Source organism: Kogia breviceps, chromosome 8 (genome assembly GCF_026419965.1).
Source record: "Kogia breviceps isolate mKogBre1 chromosome 8, mKogBre1 haplotype 1, whole genome shotgun sequence".
NCBI classification, from domain to species: domain Eukaryota; kingdom Metazoa; phylum Chordata; class Mammalia; order Artiodactyla; family Physeteridae; genus Kogia; species Kogia breviceps.
Window position 1 is genome coordinate 100,612,679 of NC_081317.1, and position 23,984 is coordinate 100,636,662.

The 23,984-nt window shown below is 36.3% G+C and overlaps 1 protein-coding gene across 11 annotated transcripts in view; it reads right to left on the reverse strand.

Annotated features, from left to right (window-relative positions):
• The window catches only part of LOC131762013 (zinc finger protein 25-like), a 32,015-nt gene extending 11,738 nt beyond the window's left edge, over positions 1–20,277 (reverse strand). The window contains exons 1-6 of one of the 11 annotated variants that reach the window (XM_067039815.1): positions 20,253–20,277; positions 17,141–17,266; positions 15,861–15,919; positions 15,247–15,292; positions 14,035–14,275; positions 13,777–13,928 (exon numbers count right to left, since the gene is read on the reverse strand). In XM_067039815.1, the coding sequence (XP_066895916.1) occupies positions 13,777–13,924 (148 nt within the window). In that variant the 5' untranslated portion in view covers positions 13,925–13,928; positions 14,035–14,275; positions 15,247–15,292; ... (1 more) ...; positions 17,141–17,266; positions 20,253–20,277. Of the gene's footprint in view, positions 1–13,776; positions 13,929–14,034; positions 14,276–15,246; positions 15,293–15,860; positions 15,920–17,140; positions 17,331–20,252 lie in introns of those variants that run through there. The other 10 variants (XM_067039818.1, XM_067039823.1, XM_067039819.1 and 7 more) reach the window with 10 other exon arrangements.
• Positions 20,278–23,984: the final 3,707 nt, after the last annotated feature.

The following is a 23,984-nucleotide window of genomic DNA, read 5'->3' on the forward strand; positions in this document are numbered from 1 at the left end:
ACAGAATACACATTCTTCTCAAGTGCACACAGAACAATCTCCAGGATAGATCACATCTTGGGTCACAAATTAAGCCTCTGTAAATTTAAGAAGATTTACATCATAGCAAGCATCTCCTCCAACCACAGTGTTATGAGATTAGAACTCTACTACAAGGAAAAAAACTGTAAAAAAACACAAACACATGGAGGATAAACAATATATTACTAAACAACCAATGGATCACTGAAGAAATCAAAGAGGAAATAAAAAAATACTTAGACACAAATGAAAGCGAAAACACGACAATCTGAAACGTGGGAGGCAGCAAAAGCAGCTCTAAGCGGGAAGTTCATAGCAATATAACCTTACCACAGGAAAGAAGAAAAATCTCAAATATCAACAAGCTAACCTTACACCAAAAGCAACTAGAGGAAGAAGAACAAACAAATTCCAAACGTAGCATAAGGAAAGAAATAATAAAGATTAGAGCAGAAATAAATGAAATAGAGATTGAGAAAACAACAGAGAAGGTCAATGAAACTAAAAGCTGGTTCTTTGAAAAGATAAAAAATTGGTAAACCTTTAGCCAGACTCATCAAGAAAAAAAGGGAGAGGGCTCAAATCAATAAAATTAGAAAAGAAAAAGAAGTTACAACTCACACCATAGAAACACAAAGGATCTATAAGAGACTACTACAAGCAACTATATGCCAGTAAAATGGACAACCTAGAAGTAATGGACAAATTCTTAGAAAGGTACAATCTCCCAAGACTGAACCAGGAAGAAACAGAAAATATAAACAGACCAATCACAAGTACTGAAATTGAAACTGTGATTAAAACATTTCCAAGAAACAAAAGTCCAGGACCAGATGGCTTCACAGGCGAATTCCATCAACATTTAGAGAAGAGGTAACACCTATTCTTCTGGAACTCTTCCAAAAAACTGCAGAGGAAGGAATACTCCCAAACTTGTTCTATGAAGTCACCATCACCCTGATACCAAAATGAGACAAAGACACCACAAAAAAGAAAATTAGTGGCCAATATCACTGATGAACATAGATGCAAAAATACTCAACAAAGTACTAAAAACCCGAATTAAACAATATATTAAAAGGATCATACACAATGACCAAGTGGGATTTACCCCAGGGATGCAAGAATTCTTCAATATGCACAAATCAATCAGTATGATACACCACATTAAAAAAAGGAAGAACAAAAACTGTATCATCATCTCAACAGAAGCAGAAAAAGCTTTTGACAAAATTCAGCACCCATTTATTATAAAAACGCTCCAAATGTGGACATAGAGGAAACCTACCTCAACATAATAAAGGCCATATATGACAAGCCCACAGCTAACATCATTCTCAACCATGAAAAGTTGAAAGCATTTCCTCTAAGATCATGAACAAGACAAGGATGTCCACTCTTACCACTTTTATATTTTTGGAAGTCCTAGCCATCGCAATCAGAGAAGAAAAAGAAACAAAAGGAATCCAAATTGGAAAAGAAGAAGTAAAACTGTCACTGTTCACAAATGACACGATATTATACATAGAAAATCCTAAAGATGCTACAAGAAAACTACTACAGCTAATCAGTGAATTTGGTAAGGTTGCAGGATACAAAATTGATGCACAGAAATCTCTTGCATTCCTATACACTAACAATGAAAGATCAGAAAGAGAAGTTAAGGAAACAATCCCATTTACCATCACATCAAATAGAATAAAATACCTAGGAATAAACCTACCAAAGGAAGCAAAAGACCTGTACTCTGAAAACTATAAGACACTGATGAAAGAAACTGAAGATGACACAGATGGGAACATATACCATGCTCTTGGATTGGAAGAAACAATAGTATCAAAATGACTATTCTACCCAAGGCAATCTACAGACCCAATGCAATCTGTATCAAGTTATCAATGGCAATTTTCACAGAACTAGAACAAAAAAATTGAAAATTTGTATGGAGACAAAAAAGACCCTGAATAGCCAAAGCAATCTTGAGAAAGAAAAATGGAGCTGGAGGAATCAGGCTCCCTGACTCTAGACTATTCTACAAAGCTACAGTCATCAAAACAGTATGGTACTGGCACAAAAACAGAAATATAGATCAATGGAACAGGATAGAAAGCCCAGAAATAAAACCACACAACTATGCTCAATTAATCTACAACAATGGAGGCCAGAACATACAATGGACAAAAGACAACCTCTTCAATAAATGGTGCTGGAAAAACTGGACAGCAACATGTAAAAAGAATGACACTAGAACATTCTCTAACACCATAGACAAAAATAAACTCAAAATGGATTAAAGACCTAAATGTAAGGCCAGATACTATAAAACTTAGAGGAAAACACAGGCAGACACGCTTTGGCATAAATCGCAGCAACATCTATTTAGATCCACCTCCTAGAGTAATAAAAATAAAAACAGAAATAAACAAATGGGACCTAATTAAACTTAAAACCTTTTGCACAGCACAGGAAACCATAAACAAAACAAAAAGACAACCTACAGAATGAGATAAAATATTTGCAAAGAAAGCAACTGACAAAAGATTAATCTCCAAAATATATAGTTCATGCAGCCCAAAATTTTTTAAAAAGCCATAAAACAAAACAATAAATGGGCAAAAGATGTAAACAGACATTTCTCCAAAGAAGACATACAGATGGCCAAAAAGCACAGGAAAAGATGCTCAACATCTCTAATTATTAGAGAAATGCAAATCAAAACTACAATGATGTATCACCTCACACCAGTCAGACTGGCCATAATCAAAAAGTCTATGAACAATAAATGCTGGAGAGGGTGTGGAGAAAAGGGAACCCTCCTCCATTGTCAGTGGTAATGTAATTTGGTACAAGCACTATGGAGAACAGTATGGAGGTTTCTTGAAAACCTAAAAATACAACTACCATATGACCCAGCAATCCCACTCTTGGGCATATAGCCGGAGAAGACCATAATTTTAAAAGATACATGCATCCTAGTGTTCACTGCAGCACTATTTACAGTAACCAAGATAAGGAAGAAATCTAAGTGTCCATCAACAGAAGAATGGATAAAGATGTGGTACATATCTACAGTGGAATATTACTCAGCCATAAAAAAGAATAAAAGAATGCCATTTGCAGCAAAAAGAATAAAAGAATGCCATTTGCAGATGGACCTAGAGATTATCACACTAAGTGAAGTCAGACAGAGAAAGATAAATATAACATGATATCCTTACATGTGGAATCTAAAAAAATGATGTAAGTGAACTTATTTACAAAACAGAAACAGACTCATAAATTTGAAAACAAATTTATGGTTACCAAAGGGGAAAGGTGGGGGAGGGACCAGTTAGGAGTTTGGGATTAACATATACACACTACTATATATAAAATAAACAAGGATATACTTTATAGTACAGGGAACTCTATGCAATATTCTATAATAATCTATATGGAAAAAGAATCTGAAAAAGAATGCTTATATTAATATGTAAAACTAAATCATTCTGCTGTACCCTGAAACTACTAGAACATTATAAATCAACTATACCCCAGTATAAAATTAAAATTAAATTTTAAAAAAATGACCAAGTATGAAAAGAAGGAAAACATGATTCATGACCAGGAAACAAGTCAATCAATGGGCCAGAAGAAAAATGTCATCTGAGATTAACTTTGCTTCCAAGGACCTCAAAGCTGCTATTCTAATACACTCCATAGGTTAAAGATAGAGAAAAACGTGAACATGTTAAGAAAACAGAGTTAAAAAAGTCCAAAACTGAACTTCAAGGCAGGACAATATACTCCCTGGAGGGGGAAAAACACTAAAAGACTCCAAAGGGTTTTGTTATAAGGATTACCAATATTTACATCAGATATAAAAACTGACATAGATCTCTAATAAGATATGTAAGTTCTCATGTGCTTTTACATTCATTTTGTTATGTTCCAATCATACAGTTATTTGGAAACTGCATTGTTTGCTTGTGAATGGTGCAAAAGGCTAATAACTTAGTGTCATTAGGGCAACTTTTGACCTCAAAGGCACTCTGAAAAGGTCACTGGGACTCTCAAGTCAAAGGGCCATATGGTCCTGATAGACCTGCCATATTCAGTGCCTCCAGGAATTCCTCATTAATTTCAAAGGGCACCCGGCCAACTGAGCACTTTATTACTCTAGTGGTTCTTAAGTTGTGGTTCTGGGGTGACATATGAGAATCTGCATTTCTAACAAATTTTCCCAGATGATTCAAAAGTCTCTAATATTAGAATAGCAAACATTTCTGTTCCCCTGTGATTCATTCTAAATGGCAGTTTTTTTAAAAAAAGTCAGTATGCCCAAATATGAGAATTTCAAACTGTTCATGCTTATCTTACAAATTCAGTATATTATTCTTACTAACTTTCTCTGCTAAATAAAGGACCCAAAATTAAATATTAACTTTCCCCTGCCCCAATCAAGTTAGGTTCCTCTTGCCTCCCCAAACCAGTGTCTGGAATCCTGAGCAAATTCAAAGTGCTAGTATTTATCCAAAAATATAATGACTCTTTTAGACAAATGAATAAATAAAACCCATTGCCAGCTGACCAGATCTAAAAGAAAAGTTAAGTCATCTGGATTTTAAAAAATTATACCAAGTGTAAATATGAATCTACACAAAAGAAATAAAGAGAAATGTAAATGGACAATATATAAATAAAACACATTGTTCTCATTTAAAAAATATATTAAAGTGCAAATAACGTTTTATAAGAAGAAAACAATGTATTATGTGGATTACAAGATATGTAGAAGTAAAATAAATGACAACAAGAACACACGGATGAAAGACAGAAAAGGAAAATATTCTGTAATAACACAGTTGAAGTAACAAGATATTATCTGAAGGCAGACTGACACTTTAGAGATGTATATTTAGAAACCACTAAAAATACAAACAAGTATATCTCAGAAGCCAAAAGTGGTTAAAGGAGATTCATTAAAAATAAGTAGTTAAAGGAAATCCCTGGTGGTCCAGTGCTTAGGACTTGTGCTTTCACTGCTTAGGGCCCAGGTTCAATCCCTGGTCAGGGAACTGAGATCCTGCACACCACACAGTGCAGCCAAAGAAAGAAAAAAGGGTGGGAATGGGGGGGAACGAGTTAATCACAGAGAAGGCAGGAAAAAGGGGGGAAAAAATAGACAAAAAACTAGAAAGTAAACAGCAAGAAGGTTTCAAATTCAACCACAAAGATAACATTAAATGTAAGTGATATGAACATTTTGCTAAAACACAGAAATTGTCAGAGCTAATAAAAAGTAAAACAAACATACTGTCACTTAGAAACTGACTGTGAATGTAAAGACACAGGCTAGAAATAAAAGGACAGAAAAACTACATATCACATGAAGCACACAATAAGCAAATGATAGTCTGACTGACTATACAGTACCAAACAAAATTCAGGAAAAGAAATACTACCAGGAATAAAAATAAACAATGCAAAATGCTAAAAGGGAAAATTCATCAGGAGGATGTAACAATCCTAAGTGCTTTGCCACTTAAAAACAGAGCTTCAAAATGCCGGAAGCAAATCTTGTTAAAAGAGAAGATAACACAAAAGTTATACTTAGATACTCACATTCCTTTCTCAATATTTCATAAAACAAGTAGATAAGATATAGAAGCCTTCAGCAATACGATCAGCCCACTGGAACTAATCCCCATCAAGAAAAAGTACTCTTTTCAGTCACATATGGAACATTCCCCAGGATCATATGCTAGGCCCTAAGACAAATTTCAATACATTCAATAAGACTGAACCATGCATGAGATATTATCCAGAGTGACACACAAACAAAGGATATAAAAATTATAACAATAAGAAATTATGAAACAAATAGCTGGAAAGTAAACAAATTCTACAAAACCAATGGATCAAGCAAGAAATCACAGGACATTTTAAAAAATATCTTGGATTAAATAAAAATAAAAACACAACATCAAAACTTGTGTGATGCAGCTAAAGCAGTTTTCAAACGAAAATAGAGAGCCTTATGCTTATGTTAAAAAAGCAAAAGCGGGATTTCCCTGGTGGCGCAGTGGTTAAGAATTCGCCTGTCAATGCAGGGGACGGGTTTGAGCCCCCCTGGTCTAGGCAGATCCCACACACTGCAGAGCAACTAAGCCCATGTGCCACAACTACTGAGCCTGCACTCTAGAGCCTGTGAGCCACAACTACTGGACCCACAAGCCACAACTACTGAAGCCTGCGTGCCTAGAGCCCAAGCTCCGCAACAAGAGAAGCCACCGCAATGAGAAGCCCGCACACCGCAACGAAGAGTAGGCCCCACTTACTGCCAACTAGAGAAAGGCTGCGTGCAGCAACGAAGACCCAATGCAGCCAAAAATAAATTAATTAAAAATAAATAAATAAATAAAATAATAAAGCAAAACCAAGCCTCAATTCATGAGCTTAAATTTTATCATAAAACAGCAAAGAAAGGAAGAGCAAGGTAAACCAAATCAGTATAGAAAATCCTAAGGTATCCAGAAATAAATAAATAAACTTCTGAAAGCTAATAACCAGGTTTATCAAGGTTGCAGAATACAAGATAAATATGCAAAACTCAGCTGTATTTCTATGCACTAGCAATGAGCAATCCAAATATGAAATAAAGAAAACAATTCCATTTACAATAGCATCAAACAGAATAAAATACTTAGAATAGCTTTAACAAAAGTATAAACCTTGCCCATTTAAAGCAACAAAATATCATTGCAATAAATTTTAAAAGGCCTAAACAAATGGAAAGACAAATAATCTCAATGTTCATGGATCAGAAGAATTAAAGTTGTCAAGATGGCAATACTCCAGGAGTTGAGCTACGGATTCAGTCGAACCCTCTCAAAATCTCTGCTCTACTCTTTTACAGAAATTGACAAACCAATCCTAAAATTATGGAAATGCAAGTTACCCAGAAGAGCTAAAACAACCTTGATAAAAAAAAAAAAAAAACTTGGAGGGCTCACACTATTCAATTTCAATTACTCTGTTATGGAAAACACACCTGTTTCTCATTTATATTATTGTCTCTACTCACAAAATACTTCTGTATTCTCAATACTACTTCACTGCTGGTCACTGAATGTGTAGAGGTTTTTCCCACTACCAGGCAACTCTGCAATACAAGCAAGGTGTCCTACATTCAATTCAGTTCTGACATATCTACTTGGAGTTTGCATCAGATCCCACAGGCTAGGGGTTCAGTCCCCCAAGATTGCCTCTCCTCACACTTTAGATGTCAATTACAAGTCCAGGTTGCTACCTATGCTTCTGACCAGCTAGCTATAAATGGGAGGTTCCCACATAATTGTCCTCAGGTTTAACTTGCTAGAATGGCTCATAGAACTCAGGAAAACAGTTTACTTACGATTAATAGATCACCATGTTTATTACAAAGCATACAACTCAGAAACAGTCAGATGAAAAAGCTGCACAGGGCAAAGCTTCCATGCCCTGTCCAGGAGCATCAACCTCCCACCACCTACGAGTGTTCAGTAAAAACAACGCTCTCTGAACCCTAGAGTTCAGAATTTTTTATGGAGATTTCATTATGTAGGAATAATTGTTATTAGTAATTAAGTCAACCCCTGGAGATCAGGGGGTGGGCCCGAATGTCCCAACCCTCAAATCACTTGATTGGTATTCCTGGCAAGAAGCCTACATCCTCAGGGGGGTTACAAATGCTACCTCATTAACATGAACTATGGCATGGTTGAAAGGGGCTTGTTATGAATAACAAAAGACACGTCAATCTCTTACCACTTAGGAAATCACAAGGGATTTAGAACTCTGTGCCAGGGACAGGGATGAAGACCAAATCTTCTTTCTTATTATAAATCACAATATCATACTGTACTATTAAGGTAGTACTGGTGTAAGAATAAACATTATAAGAATAAAAATAGAGACCAACGGAATAGAAGTGAGAGGACAGAAATAAACCTTTACATCTATGGACAACTGAATTTCAACAAGAGTGCTACAGTTCAATCAGAAAAATATAGTCTTTTCAACAAATGATGTTGGAAAACACTTCACTATTCACATGCAAAAGAATGAAGTTGTAACACATACCATCTATAAAAATTAACTCAAAATGAATAACAGACCTAAATGTAGAGAAAAAAATTATAAAATATACAGAAAAAAATAGGACTAAATGTTTTTGACTTCGAGTTAGGCAAAGTTTTCTGAGATTTGACAAAAAAGAGGAAAAGAGAAAATAGGCCACCTGGATATTATCAAAATAAAAAACTTTTGCGATTCAAAGAGCTCCATGTAGAAAGTGAAAAGACAACTCACAGAACGGAAGAAAGTATTTACAAAACATATAACTGATAGAGACTTGTATCCAGATTATATTAAAAAATCTTAAAAGTCAACAATGAAGACAAATAACCCAGCTTATAAACAGAGAATGGGATGTGAACAGACATTTCTCCAAGGAATATATACAAACAGCCAATAAGCAATTAACACATTAAAAATGCTCAAAATTAGAGAAATAACTATAATAACTATAATGAAATCCCACTTCACACTCCACTTTTTTAGGAGGGCTAAAAAAATAAAAACCAGACAGACAGTAACAATTATTCAGGTACATGTGGAAAAACAGGAACCCTCATTCATTGCTGGTGGGGTGGCAAAAAAAAGTGCCATTGCTTTGAAAAATTCTTTTGGCAGTTCCTAAAATTGTTAAACAGAGTTACCATATCAACCAGTAATTCTACGCTAAGTATATACAAAGTAGAATGGAAAACTGCGTGCACACAAAAACACAACTGGTCTAGCAGCATTATTCATTAACAGTCAAAATGGAAACAACCCAAAGCCCATCAACGGAAAAACAAAATGTGATATATCCATAAAATCAAATATTACTTAACCAGAAATTGAATTTGATTACGGATACATATTATAACACTGATGAACCTTAAAAAGATCATGCTAAGTAGAAGAAGCTGCTCAGAAAAAGCTATATATTTTGTGATTCTACTTATATGAAACCTCCAAAATAGGCAAATCTCTATACACACAGAGTAGATTAGTAGATTAGGGTTTCTTCTTGGGGTGATGAAAATATACTAAAATTAAATGGTGGTGATAGTTCCATATCTCTGTGAACATATTAAAAAATACTGAATTGTGTAAATTAAAAGGGTGAACTTTTGGTACACGAATTCTACCTCAATCAAGGTGTTATTAAAAAAAAAATTCCAACAAAGAAAATTCCAGGTCCAGATTGCTTCTGTAATGAATTCTAGTATAAACTTTTAAGGAAGAAATGATATTAATTTTACAGCACTAGGAATAGAAAGAAAAGAAATAGGTGACAATGAGCAACTATTTAAGGCCTATGACTAACATCATACTTAGTTGTAAATAATAAATAAATTCTTCGCATTAAATCCTGGCCTGTTCCAAAAAGAAATTAAAACGCATACAGATTAGAAAAATATAAAGAATCTCTATTTACAAATCATATTATTTAATATATAAAATAGTCTAAGGAATCTTCAAGACATCTAGTAGAAGTAACAAGTGAAGTTAGCAAAGCAGAGATAACATCAATGAACATAAATTATATTTCTACTTAAATCCAAAAAACAATTGGAAATTGAAATTTTTAAAAGTATCATTACAGATAGCATCAAAAGATTTAAGGATACATCTTACAAAAAAGGCTGAAGACATGTAAGTGAAAACTGTAACACACTGCAAAGGAACATTAAAAGCTAAGGAAAAGGAAGGATATTGTTCACACATCAGAAAACTCAATATTATTAGATGTAAATTTTCCCCCAAATCTTCTAAACGTTCAACACAATCCTTATAAAACACCACTAGGGTTTCCAGAAAACATAAATTTTTAAAAAATTTATAGGGAAAGAAAAAGAAACTGTAATAGCCAAAAGAAAAAGTTAAGAGGACTTACTCCTTCTGATGTGAAAACTTACTGCACACATTAATCAAAATAGTGCATGACTAGTGCACTAGTCAAATAGTGCATACCTATTAAGATAGGTATTTAGATCAATAAACCAGAATGATATTCAGAGAGAAGCGTATGCATATATGTACAATTTATTTCAAAAGGTGCCAAGGCAACTGAATAGGAAAAGGATAACCAGTGAGCCAAGCAGACCTTTAGCTGCAAAAATGAATCACAATCTATATTTCACACCATTAACACAGATTAACTGGAAAAAGTCAAAGACTTAAATGTAAAACCGAAACCAAAGACATTTCTAGAAAAAAATAGAGGAGAAAATTTGAATGACCTTTGTTAGGCAAATTATTAAACAGGGGCTGGGGGGAATAGAATAGGAAAAGTAAAGGAAATGATAGATTGGACTTCATCAACATGAAAATCTTTTGCTCAATTGTTTCACAACTAAAAAGATCAACCACAGATTAGGAGAAAAAATTTTCAACATGTGTATCTTATAAAAGTCTTCTATCAAGATTGTATAAAGAACTCTTTCAACTGAATTATAACCCAAAAACCTCAACAAAACAAATGGGCTAAGGATCTGAACTTACTTTTTTAAAAGCTATGTGAATGAACAAATAGCATGCAAAAGTTGTTCATCATTAGTCAAAGAGAAATGATAAATGAAACCCAAGTAGATAAAACAGACCCCCACTAAAAGGATAAAAACTCATCGGGTTTACAACACAAAATGATGGTGAATATTTGGAGCAACTAGAATTACTGTAAGTTGCTAATGCCCACGTAAATGACACATGCACTTTAAAAACATTTGGCAGTTGTTTTCTTCTTCATATACAAGCATACATCAGAGACACTGCAGGTATGGTTGCAGATCACAGCAATACAGTGAATATCACAATAAAGTGAATCACACAAATTGTTTGGTTTCCCAGTACACAGAAAAGCTGTGTTTACACACAGTAGACTAATAAGTTTGCAACAGCATTATGTCTTAAAAAACAATGTACATATCTTAATTTAAAAAAACACTTTATTGCTAAAAAATGCTAACCATCATTGAGCCTTCAGTGCACGGTAATCTTCTTGCTGACGGAGGGTCTTGCCTCAGTGTTGATGCTGCTGACTATTAATGGTGGTGGTTACTGAAGGCTGGGGTGGCTGTGGCAGTTTCTTAAAACAAGACAACAATGAAGTTTGTCACATCAATTGACTCTTCCTTTCATGAATTATTTCTCCGTAATATGCAAAGTGAATTGACAGCATTTTACAGAGAGTAAAACTTCTTTCAAAACTAGTCAATCCTCTCAAACCCTGCCACTACTTTATTAACTAAATGTGTAATATTCTAAATCCTTTGTTGTCACTTGAAGGATCTTCAGAGTGTCTTCACCAGTAGATTCCATCTCAAGAAACCACTTTCTTTGCTCCTTCAAGAAGCAACTCCTCATCCATTAAATTTTTATCATGGGACTGCAGCAGTTCAGTCACATCTTCAGGATCCGCTTCCAATTCTGATTCTTCTGCTTCTTCCACCACATGTGCAGTTACTTCCTACACTCAAGTTTGGAACCCCTCAAAGTCATCCATAATGACTGGAATCACCTTCTTCCAAACTCCTGCTCAGGCTGATATTGTAAACTCTTCCCATGAATCACAATGTTCTTAATGCATCTAGAATGGTCAATCCTTTCCAGAAGGTTCTCAGTTGACTCTGCCCAGACCCACAGAGGAATCAATATCTATGGCAGCCACAGCTTTACAAAATATATTTTTTAAATAATAAGACTTGAAAGTCAAAACAACTCAACACATGGGCTGCAGAATGGATGTTGTGTTAGCAAGCATAAATATACTAATCACATTGTACATCTCCATCAGAGCTCTTGAGGTGCATAAGCAATGAGCATGTTTTGAAAGAAATCTTTTTTCTGAGCAGCAGGTCTAAAAATAGGCTTACAATACTCAGTAATCATGTTGTCAACATATGTGCTGTCATCCAGGCTTTGTTGTTCCATTTCCAGAGCATAGGCAAAGTAAATTCAGCATAATTCCTAAGGCCCCTAGAACTTCTGGAATGGTAAATGAGCTCTGGATTCAAATTAAAGTCACCAGCTGCATTAGCTCACAACAAGAGAGTCAGTCTAGCCCTTGAAGCTTTGAAGGCAGGCATTGACTTCTCCTCTCTATGTATGAAAGTCCTAGATGGCATCTTTTCCAATAGAAGAGTACTTCATCTACATTAAAACTCTGTTGTGTCATGCAGCCACCTTCACTAATCATCTTAGCTAGATCTTCTGGATAACTTGCTGGAGTTTTTCCATCAGCACTTGCTGCTCCGCCTTGCACGTTCATCTTATAGAGATGGCTTCTTTCCTTAACCCCCATGAACCAACCTATAACAGATTCAACCTCTTCTGCAGGTTTCTTGCCTCTCTCAGCCTTCACAGAACTGAAGAGAGCTGGGACCTTGCCCTGGATTACACTTTGGCTTAAGGGAATGTTGTTTGACCTTTTATCCAGGACACTAAAATATTCTCCATATCAGTAATCAGGCTGATTCACTTTCTAATCATTCATGTGGTTCACTCGAGTTATCACTTTAATTTTCCTTCAAGAAGTTTTCTTTTGCATTCACAACTTGGCTAACTGGTGTGATCAGCCTCGCTTTCAGTATATCTCGGCTTTCAACATGCCTTCCTCACTAATAATTTCTATTTTTTAATTTAAAGTAAGTGGCATGTAACTCTTCCTTTCATTTGAACATTTACAAGCCATTGTAGGGTTATTAATTGGCCTAATTTCAATATTATTATGTCTCAGGAAATAAGAGGCCTGAAGAGAAAGAGAGAGATGGGGGAATGGCCAGTCAGCGGAGCAGTCAAAACACACACATATTTATCAATCAAGTTTGCCATCTCATACGGGTGCAATTCATGGTGCCCCAAAACAATTACAACGGATCACCATAACAAATATAATAATGAAAGAGTTTGAAATGTTGTGAGAATTACCAAAAAATGACAGAGACACAAAGTAAGCAAATGCTGTTTGAAAACTGGCAGCAATAGACATGGCTGGACCCAAGGGGCTGCCACAAAATTTCCATTTGTAAAAAAATGTAACAGCTGAGAAGCCTAATAAAGTAAAGCACAATAAAACCAGGTATTCCTGTAGGTATAAATACTTGCCGTTAAGACCCAGGAAACAACAACTAGGGTCTTTACACAAAGGTATGAAAACACAGCCACACACAGACTTGGACTTAAATATTCATAGCACCTTTACTTATGATAGCACCAAAGCAAAGAGGACCTCATGTCTTATCAACAACACGCCATAGAATGAAACATTCCTCATCACTATAAAGAATAAACACAGACACACACAACAATATCCATGAATCTCCAAAGAATTATGCTAAGGGAAAGAAGCCATACAGACAGTATATAAAATGTGATTCCATTTATATGAATTTTCAAAAAAGGCAAAAGTATTGAAATAGAAAGAGGATCAGTGATTACCATAAAATGGGTGGGAAGAGAGGACTGTCTGAGAAAGGCCATAAGGAAAATTTTCACATGATAGAAATATGTTTGATTTTGGTGGTATAGCCGTACACATTTTTCAAAAGTCACTGAATTATACATAGAAACTTGTTGAATTTTATTTTGTTAATTATACCTCAACATAGATGATTTCTTAAAAAACAGGAGAAGAAACAGAAAATCAAATACACTGTAGGCAGTCGCATGATAAAGTAGGCTCACCCAATGAGACAAGGTGGCTGTAGTTCTCCAGCATCACATCTCTGTACAGGGTCCTCTGAGCAGAGCTCATACACTGCCACTCCTCCAGGGTAAACTCCACAGTCACGTCCTTGAATGACACTGATGTCTGTGAAAGCACATTTCTCATCAATCTGAAGAATTCAAAATTAGGTGACATGGATAATACCTTTGGAATGTAAGATGAAAACTGAAATTTTTTCACATTATGAAAAATCAAAAATATCTGACAGTACATACATTATCTGTGGTGTCCTAGGGAAGCAGGCATTTTCATAGTTTGGGCTCTGCCTTTAAATTCCATCCAAAATTTGATCACTTCAAAGTACAACTGCTAACATCACCATTTCTTGAAAGGATTACTGAAAGTCCTGCTACATCATTTATTTCCACCACTGTCTCACTAGAGTCCACTCTCAGAGTTATTATTAAATTATAAGTCAGGTCATATCTTTTCTCAGCTCAAAATTCTCTAAACAACCTAGTAAACAGAGATAAATATTGAATTCATAGATTAGGAGATTCAGTATGATGGAGATTGCCAGTTCTCCACAAAGAAATCTATAGATTCCATGAAATCATAATCAAAAGATTAACAGGATTTTTACAATCACAAGTTAATTCTAATATTTACATAGAAAGCAAACAACCTAGAATATGAAAACAGTTTTGAAAAAGAACAAAGTCGGAGGACCGATATTACTTGATTTCAAGACATACCATAGAGCTTAAGACAAAGAAAGTGTGTGATATTAATGAAAATGAAGCACAGAGATCAAAAGAAAAAGTCTAAAAATGATATATACAAACATAATGCACACACACATTTTTTTAATTTAGGTGTCTGGGCAATTCAATGGAGAAAGTATATTCTGACACAAATCATGTTAGACTAAAAGACTCCATTAGACAAAAAATAATAACAATAACCTTGATTCATACTTTGTACCACAAAAAATAATTAATTCAAACTGATCAAGACCTCAATGAATATGCTTTCTGTTTAGATTTTAGAGTCACGTGAATATATCACCTATCTAAAAAAGAAATTGACAGCTGGTGTACTGAAGTTGGAACCAGCAAAATGGTTGAGTGCATGCTCCCTCAACTCAGTATTTAGAATATACTACCAGTACAAATTTCCAAGCCCAACAGCAGACTCTGAAATTCTAGATTTATGACAGGGCCAACCCGTTAACACATTTGGTTGTTTTCTGATCAGCATTTCCTGTGTTAAGTAGAAAGCTTAAATATATGAAAACAGATATTATTGATGTAACAACAAATATAAGAGAAAACTATCAATAAGGTCATGAAAATACATTGTTAAAACAGACAAAAATGTACAATTTTCTCTGAAAATTATAAAAAAATAGAAAACCAGACTAGATCCATGTTTAAATAAAGTGACTCAGTAATCTACATCAACACACAAAAAGCAGATGTACTCACAAAGTCCAGTTTTAGAGGTGAGTTTCAGGAAGTCTATAACAGATGACTTTCTCATATGAAATAGACAGAGAGAGAGAGAAAGGATAAAAGAAGGGAGGGGCAAGGGAGAGGAGAGGAGAGGAGAGGAGAGGAGAGGAGAGGAGAGGAGAAAGGGCCCCAAAGACTAATATAACCAGATACCACAGTTACTCAGGGACATAAGAAAACAAAATTATAGGCTAATGTAGTGTATGAATACAGAATAAAAGTTCAGATATTATAAGAGCAAAAAGACGTCAGTTACAAATTTAAAACCAAAAACAAAAAAGGCTCACACCCATTATCAAGTAGGGTCTATACAAGAATTCAAGAGTAAGTTAACATTCTAAAATCCATTTAAGCTACCTGCTACCTCTAATATTTGGAGATTAAAAAAAATAAGCTATAGCTTTACTCCAACAGATACAAAAAGGTATTCGATATAATTCAGGGTACCTTCATGACCCAAGTAAAACTGATTATAAAAGGGAAATAACTTACACTGATAAAAGATGTGTAACACAATCTGAGAGCAATCTGAAATCAAGAGTTGAAACTACCATACCACTAACAGGGGGATGAATAAAAGAGCTCACCTCTGATATGTTCATTTTCAGTAGGTCTTGGGAGAGTGTAGAGGATGGTGAAGATTCAGCTGCGGGGGACAGAAAGAGGAAAGGGTCAGAACACCTGGCCTGACTTATAGTTCCTACATTCACTCCCCAATCACCTCAGCAGCCCAGCTGAGGGGCAGCCTCCATAAGGACTCACTTTGGCCTTTGAAAAGGTAAGGGAAGTACCCTGTGGAAGCACCATTTGTCCATTTTCCAGATTGAAATGATCATGGGGCTTAAACCTACGACTTCTCAGTTAGTAAAAATAATTTTTTTTACTAATTTAAACAATACAAACAAAAAACTAACAGATTAAAATACACCAAAGGACGACATGTTTCATTAAAATTAACAGCAGAAGAAAAGACACAGCCTGCATCCTTACTTTGTTTGCCTAGCAAAACTGTTTACCCCTGGAGTTAGAAAATCCACAGGAAGCCCAGTAAAAAGGATGACAAGCTTTAAGACAATTTTTAAAAACATTATTGAAGTGGGCTGCAGTTTCTCAAAAGGGACTCTTGATAAGTTTCTTCTGACGACTGAACGGTATGAACGACTGTTCGACTCCGAGCTCTGTCACAATCCGGGTGAGCCTGGAGAAGTCACCGGCGCTCTCAAACTCGGGACCACCTCACCACCCTGAGACTCGGATCTGCTTTTTGCTTAACGTGTTGAATGCAGATGCTCATACCGCTATCACGAGATAATTGGGAGGCTTCTGTAAACCACCCCATGAAAAGAACAAAGTGCCTTCTAAATAACAACATCTACTATCACTTTTTCGGCGGTCAGTACCTGGCACTTTGCTCTTTTTCCAAATGATCCATATCGAATTCTCAGAACAACGCCATGACGCAGGCATTATTCATAGCCTCCTTTGCAGACCTGATTCGTACCCAAGTTACTTCTCCCGCCCACAGTACAGGTGACACGGCTGTAACTGACCGGGTCTCTCCCGCTCCAGAGCAGGACTGCCTAGCACACCCCTCCGCCCGGGCTTTCTGGCCCGCTTTCACGGCCAGCGTCACCACCGCGCTTTCCCTCCCACTGTCCGCCCCGGCGTCCCCCCGTCAGATGCAGGCCGGGCCGGGCATTCCATCCCCACACGCACCGTCCCCGGTCCTAACGGGTCTCAGCTCCACCTGCCCCCAAGACCACAAGGCCCGAACCGGGATCGCCCCACCCACCATCCCAGGGCCGAGATCCAGGCCAGACCCGGGCACTGCAGTCCCGCCTGGGCCGGAGGGAGGCCCGAGACGTACCACTTCCACCCCCGCCACAAGAACGCCGCTCTCAGCAAAGCTCCAGGCCACGCGAAGTCCCCGTCCCCGCCGTGCAGATCCCGCACCTGCGAGGGCCGAAGCTCCAGGTTCTTCACACCACGAGGCCTGTGAAGGCGGAAGGGATGAGGCGGGGCCTATGTTGCACCGGCGCAGAGGAAGCCCCAGAAACCAGGAGGTCTGTGGGGGGAGAAAGACTACATTTCCCGTCGCTCCCCGCGCCCTGGGGTGTCTTGAACAGAGCAATCAATTTATTCAGCAGAGTAGAAATACGAGGGAAATGCTTGTTCCGTGGTCCTGGGTTCTCCGAGACCCCGGGTCGGGTGTTTCTCCGCACTGTGGTTCTTGGACTATCTCCATACCTGGCCTGTGTGGGTGTACCAAGGCAAGCAGGTAAAGGTCATGACTGATATCAGATTCTCCAGATTGCTAGGTCCTGATAGTCCCCAGAACATATCCTCCTAATGGAATAGAATTTTCCGTCTTTGCATTCATTAACCTACTTGGCATCAAAGGGGCGTCCTTTGTGAAGGACAAATAGCGTATTTTCTCAAAAGTGAGTTCACTGGTTTAGTCATGATGGGACAGACTTCTTTTTCATTTACTGCAATTTTGAAACCAAGCAGGATGCTACCGGGCTCTTCTGGATACAAAAGCCTTTCCCTGTCCCTTGCATCTTTGTAGGAAAAAGGTTTCAGCTCCTAGACCATTGCTGAGTTCCAAAGGACAGAATCAAACAGTTACTAACCAGGAAAGGGAGGGAATGCAGAAGAAAAGAGAAGCAGTCAAGAAACAATAGTGCAGTTATAAAACAGGGACCTGGTTCCTCCTCAAGGGATTATACATAAAAATCTTTGAGTTTTGTTGCAGGATCTAAAGCCCCCTCTCTGCAGGAGGATGGTGACTTCAGGTTGAGCACAATATTCCTGAAGTGCACCCAGTCACCTCATCACCAACCAAAGTAGATACCTTGCAGGCTCCACCCCCAAATATGCCTATAAAACTCTTCCCCCCAAATCATCTAGGAGTTCAGGTCTTTTGAGCATGAGCCACCCGTTCATTCTCCTTGCTTGACCACTGCAGTAAGTCTTTACCTGCTCCAAACATCAATGTTTTGGTCTGTTTGGCCTTACTGTGTGTGCATCAGGTACATGAACTTGCATTCGGCAATGATTTTCTATGTAAAAATGCCTGACCTTCTAACACTAAATCTAAATATGACAGTATAATGCACTGATAGCTCAACCGTGTTTGTTTTATGCAAACTAGATGGCCCTCCTCATGACATAGGCCTAGGAAAATACTCAATATACTTTGCAAGTATTTTTTTCATAACACCACCAATTCTGACCTGAGCAAGGCTGTTGAAAAATAATTATTCTTTCAACATTTTATGGAGTATTTCCTGTGTTCTTTAATGTATATAAATATTTTTCAACATTTTGTTTTAAATTATACAAAAACACAAGATCAGTTTCATCAAAAGAGTAGTGCTTGATGGGATAATTGGAGGACGTTCCCACTCTCCATCTCCTTCCCAAACGTAACCAATGTTAATTAGCCTCAACTTTACTCAGTGCAGTACACCACACAAATACATTTTTCAAATACAAGCTTTTCTTTTTTCTACTTATTTACAGCTTATTTTGACCCTTAATTAAAGTGTAATCATATCATCAGGTCAAACTATTTAGAACTACATTGCTGGGCTGCACCCTGCATGCCTGCAAGAAAAGATATCTTTACAAAAGTGAAATAGTGACATTATCTTGTCTGCCACTAATATAATCCTGGCCACTATATATCCTCTCTCTTCTTTAAATCTCTTATGCAGGTTAATATTTTTCTTCATATAGACTTACATATAGGTAAACATTTATTAAGTTCTTTCAATTTGAATCTTATTACAGTAAATAAAACACTCTCACATATGGTATAACAAGTATTTATTTGCACATCGGAGAGATGCTTGTTTTGATATATTAACAATATTTTCTCCATTCTCTAATTTATTTTTTAACTAATTTTAATATTAATGGTCTTGGATTTTCATGCACATAATGACAAGTTACTCATTTTCAATTTTATCGTAATTTGTCCTCTATTATGGGCTGAATTGTGCCCATCTTCCAAATTAATATGTTGAAGCCCTAAGCCTGAGTAACCTACTATGTAACTATATTCAGAGTTAGGGCCTTCAGAGAAGTAATTAAGTTAAAATGAGGCTGTTAAGGTAAGCTCTAATCTAATCCAACTGGTATTCTTATAAGAAGCTTTGGATACACAAGGAGACACAAAGAATGCATACATACAGAAGAAAGACCATATGAAGACACAATAAGAAGGCAACACTAAAAAAGTCCCAGAGATCTAAAGGACAATATGGTGAATATAAACAACAATATTGTATTATAATCATCAAACTTTCTAAGAGACTAGATCTTAATTATTCCAGTCACCAAAAAAAAAAGATAATCATGTGACATGATCAAGATGCTAATTGTCACTACAACAGCAATCATACTACAATACATAAACCTATCAAGTCAACATGTTTTACAACTTAAATTTACATAATGTTATATGTCAAATATATTTCTATTTAAAAAAGGAGACTACCACCTGCAAGCCAAGGAGAGATTCCACAGAAGACACCAAAATTAAGGACACCTTGATTATGAAAATCTAGACTCTCGAACTGTAAGAAAATATATTTCTGTTGCTTGAGCCCTCAGTCTGCACCATTTTGTTATGGCAGACCTAGAAAACTAATACACCTCTGTAATGAATTAAAAATAATAAGCACAAAAAGGCTGATGGAGCTTTATTAAATAAATCATAATTGATTTTAAGTAAAGATTACTAATGGAGATAAAGTATATATACACCTCATCTCATATATTATACATATTATATATGAAATATCTTTTCTGTGTATTCATAAAACCTGCTGTGTGACACCTATTATTCTAGATGCTGTGTTGACAGTAGGGAAAAAGAAATAAAAATCCCTTTACTCTGCTCTTGGTTTTCTGTTCAGGATTAGTCTATTAGTTGGAGTCACAGCAAGAGAGCAAGAGACTATGGTACTAACCTGGGAGAAAGTCCTGACCAAATTGGTGCTGCTCCCTTAGGTTGAGGTGCTTGGTCATGGTTGGCCCTTTGTTCAGGACAAGATAGTCCAAAGAAGAGCCTTGCTCTCATCTCACTTAACAAATCTTAATGGCAAAACACAAAAAGATCAAACCGTTTATAAATAACATAAATACATCTCAGAACCAAGCTCAAGAATATTTATTTGACTACAAAATATCCACCACCACCCAACGAGTCTCTAATACAATTAAAAATAACCAGATTTGTAAAGATTCAAGAAAATGTGATCCATGCGGAGCAAAATAAACCAATCAAAATTGTTGCTAATCATATACTGGTGTTAGAATTAGGAGAAGGGTTTTAAAACAGTTATTGTCACTGTATTCTGTACATTCAAAAAATTAAGTAGAGGCATGGGAGATAAAAGATTCAAACTGAACTTCTAGATGTAGATGAAAACTGCAGTGCTTGATATAAAAAATACAATTGATGGGATCAACAGCACATTATGAATTTCTAGGGAAAAGACATAAGAAAAAAAAACAGAGAAAAAAATTAACAATGAACAGCAAATGGTAGAAAAACTTCAAGTGACCAGATAAATATGCAATTGGAGTTCCTGTAGGAGTGTGAGGGATATGGGAGACAAAATTTAGAGAAATAATGCTTGAAAACTTTTCAAACTGTAAATCCATACATCCATGAAGTTTATGTCAAGCATAAGAAACATAAAGCTACACCAAAGTATATCATAATCAAATTGCTCAAAACCAGTGATAAATATAAAATATTAAAAGCAGCTGGAGGCTTACCTGGTGGCACAGTGGTTAAGAATCCGCCTGCCAATGCAGGGGACACAGACTTGATCCCTGGTCCGGGAAGATCCCACACGCTGCAGAGCAACTAAGCTTGTGTGCCACAACTACTGAGCCTGCGCTCTAGAGCCTGTGAGCCAAAACTACTGAACCCACAGTGCTGCAGCTACTGAAGCCCACACACCTAGAGCCTGCACTCTGCAGCAAAAGAAGCCACCACAACGAGAAGCCTGTGCACTGCAATGAAGAGTAGCCCCTCCTCGCCACAACTAGAGAAAGCCCGTGCACAGCAACAAAAACCCAACGCAGCCAAAAATAAATAATTTTTTTAAAAAGCTTTAAAAAATAAAAGCAGCTGGAGAAAAAAATAATTTGTACAAGGAAGCTAAGATAAAGATGACGAATTTCTTGTCAGAAAGCAAGAAAAAAAAGAAAGAAAAAAAGGGACTAAAAAAAACCCCTGTCAACCTGGCAGTTGGGGAGAACAGCAAAATCTTTCAAAATGATGAAAAAATAAAGTTTTTAAAAAATACCTCTTGGGGCTTCCCTGGTGGCACAGTGGTTGAGAATCTGTCTGCCAATGCAGGGGACACAGGTTCGAGCCCTGGTCTGGGAGGATCCCACATGCCGTGGAGCAACTAGGCCCATGAGCCACAACTACTAAGCCTGCGCATCTGGAGCCTGTGCTCCGCAACAGGAGAGGCCGCGATAGTGAGAGGCCCGCACACTGCGATGAAGAGTGATCCCTGCTTGCCACAACTGGAGAAAGCCCTCACACAGAAACAAAGACCCAACACAGCCAAAAATAAATAAATAAATAAATAAATAATTTTTTAAAAATACCTCTTGATTTTATTTTTTAAAGAATTTATGTTTCATTTGTATTTGCTTTTTGAATTTAATCACAGGTACTCTCAGGGGCCCTTTTTCCTGAGAATTATTAGCTAGAAAGTAGGGTGAAACCAAATCACAGATTAGACATCCCTCTGTAAAAAATAACCATTAAAATAATCATTTTATCTGAGTATTCTGACAAACTTCAGGGAAAGAACCTGACATAGGATTTAGTCACCTCCATATATCTGTACAACCACTCAAGACTATAACAGTGTTGCACCCTCAGGGAGATTTCAAGGAAAAGAAGGGGGTAAACTGAACTAGAATTATCAAGGCAGAACCTAAATTTCAAAATAGGTCCATATAACCCCATATTCTTTTTATCCTGATCATTATGCAGGAGGTGTGTGGAGGAAATTAATCCTTTCTGAAGAGAGCTGAATTCAGTGACCAAACTGCTTTACTAAGGTTAATTTTTTAAGACCTGCAGATCTTAGATTTGCATTCGCTGGAGAACTAGATTATTGGTGGACCCATATAATAAATTACATAGCTCCAAGGATAAGCTAGAGTGAGACTCATTAAAACATTAGTTATTTAAAACATCAAGTTATTTAAAACATCAAGTGTACCTATGTATGCATTATGTGAGTTCCAGATGAAGAAGAGAGAAAAGAGCAGATAGATTACTTGAAGGATGAGGGCCAAAAATCTCCCAAATTAGAGAAAAGGAGGTATGTACAAATTCAAGAAACTCAATCATCTACCAAGAGGATAAACCCAAAGAGGCCTACACTGAGATACATTAAAATTAAACTGTTGAAAGACAAAGACAAAGAGAGAATCTTGAAAGTAGTAGGGAAAAAGTGACTTGTCATGAACAAGGTATCCATCTTCATTAAGATTTTCAACCAATTTCTCAGCAGAAATCTTGGAGGCCAGAAGGCATTGGATGCTATATAGAAAGTATTGAAAAGGGAAAAAAATCTTATCAACTGAGAATTTTATATCCAATTGAGAGTTTTATATCCAGAAAAAAAAAGTCTTTATAAATGTGTAAGATATTTACATATTCCCTGTTAAACAAAAGCTGAGGGAATTCATGATCACTAGACTACCCTAAAAAATGCTGATGGTACTCCTCCAGATTATAATGAAAGGACACTAGGGAGTAATTTGAAACCATATGAACATATAACAATCTCCAGTAAAGGTACACCCATGAGAATATTTTTAAAAATTATAATTTTGTTTATAACTTTACTTTTTATTTTCAACAGGATTTTAAAGAAAAATGCATGAATGTCATTATAAAACTGTGCTAATGAGTACAGAAAATATAAAGATGTAACTTCAGACATCAGTAACATAAAGTGCAGGGAGATGGAATTATAAAGGGGTAGTTTTGTGTGCAGTTACATTTATTTTGTTTCAATTCAAAATAGAGTACTATAACTTTAGGATGTTATATGTAACCCTTATGGTAACCACAAAGAAAATATCTGTAAAAGGAGTTAGAAGGCAGCTGACACGTGTGGCTACAAACAATTAACTAAACACAAGGGAAGGTAGTCATAGACAAAATGAGTTACCATAAAAAGCCATAAGAATTATAGAAAACAATTAATTACTTTATTTATGGAAAAATAACAAAAGAATTATTTCTTAACAGTAATTAAATATAAGTGGATTAAAATTCTGAAGCACAAGGCATAGTTTTGCACAGCTGATTTTTACAAAAAGGATATACTATATACAGCAGACTCACTTTAGATCAAAGGACACACATAAGTTAAAAGTAAAAGGATGGAAAAGATACCCTATGCAAATAGTAACCAAAAGAGCTGCATGGCTATATATTAATATCAGACAAAATAGATGTTAAATCTAAAACTGGTAAAAGAGAAAAATAAGAACATTATGTATCAGTAAAAGAAATATTTCACTGAGAATATATAATAACTATAGATATGTACATGACAAACCTCAGAGCTCCAAAGTATACAAGGCAAATGTCAACAAAATTGAAGGGAGATATAGACATGTCCACAGTTAGACAGCAAGATTTCAATACCTGA